The sequence below is a fragment of the Rutidosis leptorrhynchoides genome, chromosome 3 (assembly GCF_046630445.1).
Source record: "Rutidosis leptorrhynchoides isolate AG116_Rl617_1_P2 chromosome 3, CSIRO_AGI_Rlap_v1, whole genome shotgun sequence".
Lineage (NCBI taxonomy): Eukaryota > Viridiplantae > Streptophyta > Magnoliopsida > Asterales > Asteraceae > Rutidosis > Rutidosis leptorrhynchoides.
Genome location: NC_092335.1, coordinates 290,433,522 through 290,443,177, shown reverse-complemented (window position 1 = coordinate 290,443,177; position 9,656 = coordinate 290,433,522). Strand labels below are relative to the sequence as shown.

At 39.2% G+C, this 9,656-nt stretch overlaps 1 protein-coding gene across 1 annotated transcript; it reads left to right on the top strand.

Moving 5' to 3' along the window:
- The first annotated feature begins 5,505 nt into the window (after positions 1 to 5,505).
- LOC139901021 (uncharacterized) lies at positions 5,506 to 5,939 on the top strand. The gene is made up of 2 exons (XM_071883763.1): positions 5,506 to 5,515; positions 5,587 to 5,939. Exons 1-2 carry the CDS (start codon positions 5,506 to 5,508, stop codon positions 5,937 to 5,939), a joined length of 363 nt encoding a protein of 120 aa, XP_071739864.1.
- The last annotated feature ends 3,717 nt before the right edge of the window (positions 5,940 to 9,656 follow it).

Below are 9,656 nucleotides of genomic sequence, written 5' to 3'. Positions count from 1 at the left end.
CTGGCTCTTATCTTCAATAGTCTCAGCTGAGTGTATTACTCTTCGAACCACTAAAAACTCTCTAATATCAGCAGCAACAAACTCTTCACTATCAGACTCATCATATGCTGGTTCAGTTTCAAAACCCCCTTCCAAATCTTCAATCTCCTTTAAAGTAAGAGCACGCTGGTTAGGACATTGAGCTTGAAAATGTCCAAATCCATGGCACTTGAAGCATTTCATTCTATCATCTTTAGGACCAGCTACAACCTGCTCTTTGCCTTTAGATACTTTGGATGCTGCCTCATTATGCCTAGGCAGCATAGATGATTGACCCTTCATAGGCAGCACAGCTGGCTTGGAATAAGACTTAAAATTAATTTTCTTCTTTGCTTGTTTCTCTACTTGAATAGCCAGCTTGCAAGCACTCTCAAAAGTCCAGAGAGGCTGCATTTCAACTTGATCAGCAATAGAAGCATTTAAGCCTCCACCGAATCTTGCTATAGTGTGTTCTTCAGCTTCTTTAACATTTGTACGAATCTTGAGCTGCTCAAACTCTCTGATGTAATCAACAACATTCATGCTGCCTTACTTGAGTGTATTCATCTGGATATACAGCTCTTGCTTGTAAGCTTGAGGAACAAACCACTTTTGCATACACTCTTTTAATTTGGACCAGGTTTTGATTGTTTTCTTCCCTTCATATTGCCTCTCTTTTTTTAGATTATCATACCACATTGAAGCATACTTCTTTAATCTGATTACAGCAACTTTAAAGGCCTTTTTATCATCATAGCCTTTAACCTCCATAATTCTATCCATGGCCTGAACCCATTCAAAGTAATCTTCAGGATTAGAGGACCCTTCAAAATCAGGTGGATCTATCTTGATATCTTTCAAATCATCAGCTTTTTTCCTGTGCCTTCTTCTTCTTTGTGAAGAAGCATGAGATCCATCAGTAGATTGGCTACCATCCTCAGATTCAGTACTAGAAGACACAATAGCTGTATCTCCATTTTCAGATCTAATTCTATTTCTTCTTGGAACACCATCTTCCAACAAGTTAACCATTCTTTCCATCTGATGTTGTAGAGCTTCAATAGCTCTATCTCTTCTAAGATTATGAGCTTCTTCAAGAGTCATATTCCTTGGAATATCAGCCATTTCAACTATCAGATCTGAAATAAACCTTCAGCAACAAATAGAAACCCATATCTGAAATAAAGCTTAACAGCTCTAAAACAGAGTAGGAACTGAAACAACACTAAAAAAAATGATAAGAAAGCTTCGATTGAACAACCTAAGCTCTGATACCACTTTGATGCGTGATTATGACTTTAAAAACGCAATTTAGAACAAACTTTCTTCACCTAACAGATCTGAACATAAAGACCCAATTTGTAACAGTATCAGCCCCAAAAAAAAAACAGAGTATAAAACTCTGAAATAAGAACACAAGGATAGAAGAATCTAAACCCCAAATTGATAAAGATGCCACCACAATTAGAGATCTAGAAACACTCCAAATCTTCAACTACAGCTGATAAAGATTCCACCACAACTATAATATCAGATATGAAGATTTGGATTTCACCACAATGTTTGATAAAGTAACACCACAAACACTAATAAAGAAACCACTCTTAGCCACCGGAATCAAAGATTCGTAAAGACACAGAGATTTTGTAAATAGATAAGCTCTATCAAACTTTTCATTCAATCATCAACCAAGTTTTACAATACAAGAGCTCTCTATTTATAGAAGAAGCTTAACAGCTATTTTCTAAATAAGGCAAAAACATAAAAAGGAAATGGAGACAAAAAAGGACAAACAGTTACAAATTAGCCAATAAGAATAAGGGACACAATCTGCAAAAAGCCTGCCATTTGTTAGTGCTCCTTCCCATGATAAAATCATCCAATGATAAATGGGAATCTTCCTTGGACAGCTAACATTATTCTAGAACAGCCACACATATGTTAAGCACATGACCTGACCGGTTTATTGAAAAGCATAAGTAAACTTTGAATTGTATCATCAAGTTGGCCCCTTAAAAGAAAAACAACGTCGCCTGCTGGTTGAACTAAGTTTCGTGTGCTGGTTGAGCTTAAAATTCTTCAACTGGTTGAACTAGCTGGTTTGTCTAAGTATAACTTTGCTGGCTCGATTTGCTGGTTACCCAGCTGAGTGAATTAAAGCTTTACTGGCTGAACTAAGCTCATTTGCTGGTCCGGCTAGCTGGTTCTTCTTAATTGCTGGCTTGCCTTCAACTATCAAAAACTTTATTCATCAAAACATAACTACTTCAGCTTAAGGACTGAAGTAGGGTCACCCCTAAGCTTCTTGAACCAGCTCCAAAAACACTTAGATGATACAAAATAGATGGCAACACGACCATTGCTTTGCCTGATTCGGGTGTAACATCTTTTGAGCTCGTGCTGGCTGTGTAGCTGGTTACATTGCCCAGCTCACCCGCATCAATATGTAAAAATAAGACTACTAACTTAATGATTTCGAAACGAGACATATATGTAACGATTATCGTTGTAACGACATTTAACTGTATATATATCATACTAAAATATATTATATATATCATAATTGATCATATACATAGCATTGTATATGTATATTTTATTGGCTAAAGGCCAAAGGCAAAACTACGCGAATTATAATGCAAAGCTATGGAATATTCGCTGAAAGTAAGTACAGCGGTTATGTTTTCGCATTAATACAAGACCGCGGTTTAATCCGCTGAGTTTCCACGGATAGTTAAGTAACTCGCAGACCGCGGATATTTCGAATCCTATAAATAGGGAGCTTGGCCTCTCATTTATAGGTTGTTGATTCTCTGCCATTTTGCCCAAGCCTTTGTAATTTCCACTTGTGATCTTGCCCAAGGGATTTTTACATCGCGCAAAGGTGAAATATGCTAATTAACAATCAAGACCGGGTCGGGATGGTTGATCACTTGATAGTTAAAGTGAAAGATGATCATCGGGGCCCAAAATAATCATCAAACATTCCATCCTCTATTATAATCTTATTGCACTCAATTCGTAATTAAGTAACATAGCTAATTAAGGATTGATCAATTGGCGCCATCCGTGGGACACGTTTTACAAATTAAACTGAATTTTTTTTTTTGTTTCGTGCCATCAAACAATTAAATCGTCGGTTTAATTTCAATCGTGTTTTTGTTGTGATGATTTGTAGGTGCATACATCTAAAATCGGCGGTGAATTGCTTGATTGCTTAGAATAATGAGTAATATTGGAAATAATAGTGATGTAGTGGTTGTTGTGCGAGCGAATGCCCAAAAAAGAGGAAAAAGGCGAAAGTCCGCTAAAATGTATCATAATTGGCAATTTGCGCCAATTACTTTCCCGAAAATGCATAGCGATGATTTTTCTGAAATGCCGATAGTAGTATCGTGCAAAATCGCGGACGCTGACATTACAGTCATGAAAGTTCATGTTAACAATGGCAGTAGCGTCGATATTATTTACGAACAATGCTTCGCTCAATTGCCAGAAAGTATTAAAACAAACCTGCAAACAACCGCGGTTTCGCTAACCGGTTTTGCAGGAGAATCTTCATTACCTATTGGTGTTTTGCCACTAAACATCGAGCTAGCCGATGTAAATGATGACGTTTTGGTCCGACAAGCGCGGTTAGAGTTTTATGTTATGCGATCCTCTTCTCGCTATAACATGCTGCTGGGAAGAACAACTATAAGTAAATTTGGAATTGTCCCGTCCACAATTCATGGCATGATTAAGTTTCCAACATATAAAGGAGTCGCCACAATATGTTCAATGAGCATTATGCCTATTTGTGCGGCTGTTAACGTAAAAACCGCAGGGCAAGAACCTGTTGATGGTGCGGATGCTATGGAAATAATTAATCCCGCATATCCATAGCAGAAAATAAAAGTAGGATGCAATGTTAGCGCAGATACTAGGAAGCAAATTGTACAATTACTTGTCCAGTATATGGATGTTTTTGCCTGGTGTGAAAACGATATGACTGGTGTTCCGCGTCATATTGCGGAACACAGGCTTAATGTGAATCCAGCTCTAAAACCCGTAGTGCAAAAGCGAAGGGGTATGGCCCCAGATCGCGTAAAATGGCTATGTGAAGAAGTAACAAAATTGGTGAGAGCCGGAATTCTGCGCGAAGTTAAATATCAATCATGGATTGCAAATCCAGTGATGGTGAAAAAACCCGATGGTTCCTGGAGAATGTGTATTGATTACAAAGATTTGAATAAAGCGTACCCCAAGGATAACTATCCGCTTCCAGAAATCGATTTAAAAGTAGAATCTTTACATGCTTTTCCATATAAATGTTTTCTGGACGCGACAAGAGGTTATCATCAGATTCCTATGGTGCAAGAAGACGCGGATAAAACCGCATTTCATACGGGCAAAGGCATATATTGCTATATAATGATGTCTTTTGATTTAATCAATGCGGGTGCGACATATCAACGGTTGATTGATACCGCGTTTGATAAACAAATAGGGCACAATCTTGAAGCTTATGTAGATGATTTAGTCATCAAAAGCACGACGAAAGAGCGAATCATTGAAGATATGCGCGAAACATTTGACAAACTGCGAAAAATAAACATGAAGCTTAATCCGCTAAAATGTAGTTTTGGCGAAACTGAAGGAAAAATTTTGGGTTATCTTGTTACAGAACAAGGTATTCAAGCTAATCCGAAAAGATCGCGGCTATAGAAAATATGACCGCGCCAAAAATGGTTAAAGAAGTACAAAGTTTGACGGGAAAACTAGCCGCATTAACGCGTTTCTTGTCTAAAGCTGCCGAAAGGCAGTTGCCATTTTTCAAAACTCTAAAAGGGTGCTTGAAGCAAAAGAATTTTGTTTGGTCCAGTGAAGCAGAAACCGCGTTTCAAGAGATGAAAAAATTGTTGAAATCTTTGCCTACATTAACGGCGCCAATTCATGGCGAAGTTCTTTATCTTTATATCTCTGTGGCAAACGAGGCTTTCGGATCAGTTTTGATCGCGGAAAGGAACAAAATACAAAAGCTGGTGTATTTTGTTAGCAAAGCTCTTACGGGGAGTGAAATAAACTATGCGCCGATTGAAAAGTTGGTGTATGCGCTCATTTTAACAACATGAAGGCTACGAAGATATTTTCAAGGGCATCCGGTGCATGTATTAACTAATCTGCCAATCAGGCAAGTCTTAATAAAACCAGAGATATCTGGTAGACTCACATTATGGGCGGTAGAATTAGGTGCTTATCAAATATCTTACCTTTCGTGTAGCGCTAAAAAAGGACAAGTTATGACGGATTATCTCGCTGAACTGTCTGGAGAGTTGGAAGTGATTAACGAGCGAACCGCACTAAAACCTGAACACGGCGAAACTTGGGATTTATTTACTGATGGTGCTTCGTGTGCAGAAGGTGCAGGTGCGGGTTTAGTTTTGGCAAGTTCAAGCGGTGAGGAGCATACTTATGCTCTGCAGTTTAATTTTGACGTGACAAACAATGAGGCAGAGTATGAGGCATTGCTCGCAGGCTTAAATATTGCACGAAAAATGAATATTGTTAAGTTGCGTGCATTTACAGATTCGCAGCTAGTAGCAAATCAGTTTAGCGGATCTTTTGAAGCACATGATCCTTCTATGCAAAAGTACTTGCTGCTATTAAAGGAAACTGCAGCGCGGTTTGAGCATTTTGAACTCGCGCAAGTGCCAAGAAGTCAAAACAAGAAAGCGGATGCTTTAAGCAAATTAGCCGCTTTAACTTTTTCGCATTTTCAAAAGCAAGTATGGGTTGAAGAATTGCCAAGTAAGTCGATAGATAGTGACTTGATGGTTGCATCTGTTATAGAAGAACAGCCAAATTGGATGGAGCCAATCCTACAATATATCCGCAGTAATATTCTGCCAGAAGATAGTCGCGAAGTTCGTTTAGTGTGAGAGCGAGCGCCAATGTATATCATTCAAGATGATATCTTATATCACAAATCATATTGCGGACCAATGATGCGATGTGTTGGCCCAATCGAAGCAGAAATGATTGTTGAAGAAGTACATAATGGTACTTGTGCACTGCATTCTGGTTACAAAACTATCGCAGCAAAAATTATGCGGGTGGGATACTTTTGGCCATCCCTATACCGCGATGTAGCTAAAATTGTTAAACGCTATAAAAGTTGCCAACGGCATGCTCCGCAGAATCGAATTCCGCGACATGACATGATTCCCGTTAATTCGCCGTGGCCATTTAATAAATGGGCGATTGACATTGTAGGGCCATTTCCTGCAGGGCCCAGCAATGTTAAATTTCTCATTGTTGCAATCGATTATTTTACAAAATGGGTTGAAGCTAAGGCGGTTCGCACTATTACTGGTGTGCAAGTGCGAAATTTTGTTTGGGAGTACATTGTTTGCAGGTTTGGTATTCCGTGAGAATTGGTTAGCGATAACGGTGCACAAATAGCGAAAGATCCTTTCAAGACATGGTGCGCTGATCTAAATATAATACAAAAGTTCACGTCAGTGGCGCACCCGCAAGCCAATGGACTGTGCGAAGTAACCAACCGTGATATTTCGTCAGCGGTATTAAAAAGAGGTTATGTGAAAGGTGAACTGGTTGGGTAGATGAATTACCCAATGTGTTATGGGCACATCGCACTACTTTCAAAAAGAGTACAGGCGAAACACCTTTTAGTTTGGTGTATAGTTCTGAGGCAGTAATCCCCGCAGAAATTCTGGTACCAACGCATCGAATTGCTAACTTTGATGACGAAGCAAATGATGCTGCGTTGAGCGAAAATCTAAATTTCATAGAAGAGCGGAGATTAATGGAGGCTATCAAAAAGCGAATAATAAACATCAAATCGCTAAATATTATAATAAAAGAGTGCGTGCTTTATCCTTCGCTATAGGTGAATGGGTGCTGCGAAATAATGAAGCAAGTAGAGCAGAAAAGCCTGGTAAATTGGGTCCTAATTGGGAAGGCCCTTATCAGATTGTGGCAATTAATGCGGCAGGATCATATAAGCTCGCAGATATGGAAGGGCGAACTTTACCTAATGCATGGCATACTGTTTTGTTAAAGCGATATTATGCATAGTTTTGCAGAAACTATCAGATATATATGTATAAAGTGTGAAATTGGATACAAGGCATATGGCTAATGTACTTATTAAGTGTTCTTGTTTTTAATTTTTTGCAAGTCTTGATCACACTTGACGAAATTTCAAAAACAAACACTTTTAAAAGTATGCAAAAAGCTTATATATGAAATGCAAATAGTTATGAAACGTTTTGCAGTCTGTTTCATAATGTTATAGTATTTCGCAGTGTTTAAAAAGCAAAGTGATGAAATTGCCCACTTTAGCATGCAAATTATTGCGAAAGGAGTGATATATCCTAAATATTTGATCTTGCCAATATTTAGATGCTTCGCAATGCTAATTAATAGCCTAAGGATCGTTTCGGTGGACTTAGAAGATTCATAACGTATACGCATATATGCATACAAATTGGTTCGCAAAAGTACGCGCTTATTATGTGCACAATAATAAGAGCTGAAAATTGCAAAGGACAAGTTTGTGTTATGAATATTGTTGATAAAAGTACTATGTAAATAAAGAGTACTCGCGAAAAAATATATAAAATAAAGTTTCATTGATAATGACGCAGAGATAGCTGCGCGCTAATTTCTACAATATTCTATTCTAAAGTGGCATCATCTTGTTGACTTATTGCAGTAACTTTGTCGATTGGAATATCCGCTAAGCTTGCTTGTGCAGTAGCAGCTGCTTCGCGTGCATCTGCAAGTGAACAAACGCGATATCCAATGGCGGGAGGTAGTGGATCTGGTATGGTGCAATGTGGAGCAATTTCATCCAGAAACTCTACTCTCTCGCGCAGTCGTAAAGCAGCTGCATAAGTGGAAAACAGAACATTAACGGGACGTGAATTGAGAACCTTTTTAGCAAACTCCGGTAGGTTTTGCCGGAGTTGCGTGAACTCAAGCTTCGCAGAAGCTGTTGCGGCCACAGCGGTGTCTCTCTCTGCAGTAAGCTTTGATACCTCCTCTTGCAATGAAGAGATTGTGGTTTCAAAACTCTTTTCTTTGTCAGCTGCAGTAGACACCCGTAGCTTCAATTCATCTACCGCGGTTTTAGCTGCGGTGAGCTCATAGGAGAGATCAACACAGCGTTTCTCGCTGTTTTCAGCCTTGATTCTCTCATCATTGTACTTCTGTTGTTCAGCTCCAACCACATTGAAAAATTGTTCTTGCTGTCATATCATATCGTACGCCGAGTTGAAGCACATATAGAAGTTTTGCATAAAACTGTTGTGCGCATCAAGCGCATAAAGTTTGGAGAATTCACGGCGAAGCTCGCCGGGAATTGCTAATTTCATTTGCTGACGCTGATCCAGAGCAGCGCTAACAGATCCATAGGTATAACCGGATAGGCCGTCAATCCGCACTCCATAAGAATCAGGGGGAGTGCGAAGTAGCTCGGTGATTTGTGCCGCAGAATCTGGGCTAGGAAACACCGGGTTGAAGGGCGAGTCTCCTGCAAAAAATGCAAATATTATATACATAAACGTACATGTTTCATAAAATGATATGCGCTAAACATGATTGATTCATACCAGTTTGCTGGCCTCCTTCATAATCCGTTATGACCGGATTATCGTATAAAGGAGTGCTTTGCTTGAGCTTCTTGCTCTGCGTTGATGGCGGTGTTTGAAATGGTCGTTTTGCAGAGCCTGTTTGTGATGACGGTGACTTTGTTGTCAAATCAACAAGGGGAATGGCCTGTTTCTCCTGTTTGATTTGATGACCGGAGGATGTCGCCGATTTAGCCTCCGGACTAGTTAGCAATTTGTTAATCAAGGCCTTGGGGTCCACCTTGCGATCGACTTCGTCAATCTTCATTTTTAATTAAGGTGGTGAGGTTATGATTGAAGAATTCGTAAGGGTTAAGCGTGAAGGTATGTAATTGCGAATGGTGGTGAGGAAAGCAGATGGAGAATTAAGTGATTATGAGGCACGATATATATAGGGGAAATAAGGACGGTAATTGATTGCGTTAATTAACCGTTGTGACAACTCAAATGGTAATATTGGATGCAATGGATAAAAACGGTAACTTTTTCCTATAACGGTAACTAGGTTAATGCGAAATTCCTCAATGCGAATATTGGCTGCGATAACTGCGAATTTTTAGAGTTTATCATGATACATTTGTTTCGCAATATGTATCATAATAAACTGGGTGGACTTGATCATATACATAGCATTGTATATGTATATTTTATTGGCTAAAGGCCAAAGGCAAAACTACGCGAATTATAATGCAAAGCTATGGAATATTCGCTGAAAGTAAGTACAGCGGTTATGTTTTCGCATTAATGCAAGACCGCGGTTTAATCCGCTGAGTTTCCGCGGATAGTTAAGTAACTTGCAGACCGCGGATATTTTGAATCCTATAAATAGGGAGCTTGGCCTCTCATTTATAGGATGTTGATTCTCTGCCATTTTGCCCAAGCCTTTGTAATTTCCACTTGTGATCTTGCCGAGGGGATTTTTACATCGCGCAAAGGTGAAATATGCTAATTAACAATCAAGACCGGGTTGGGGTGGTTGATCACTTGATAGTTAAAGTGAAA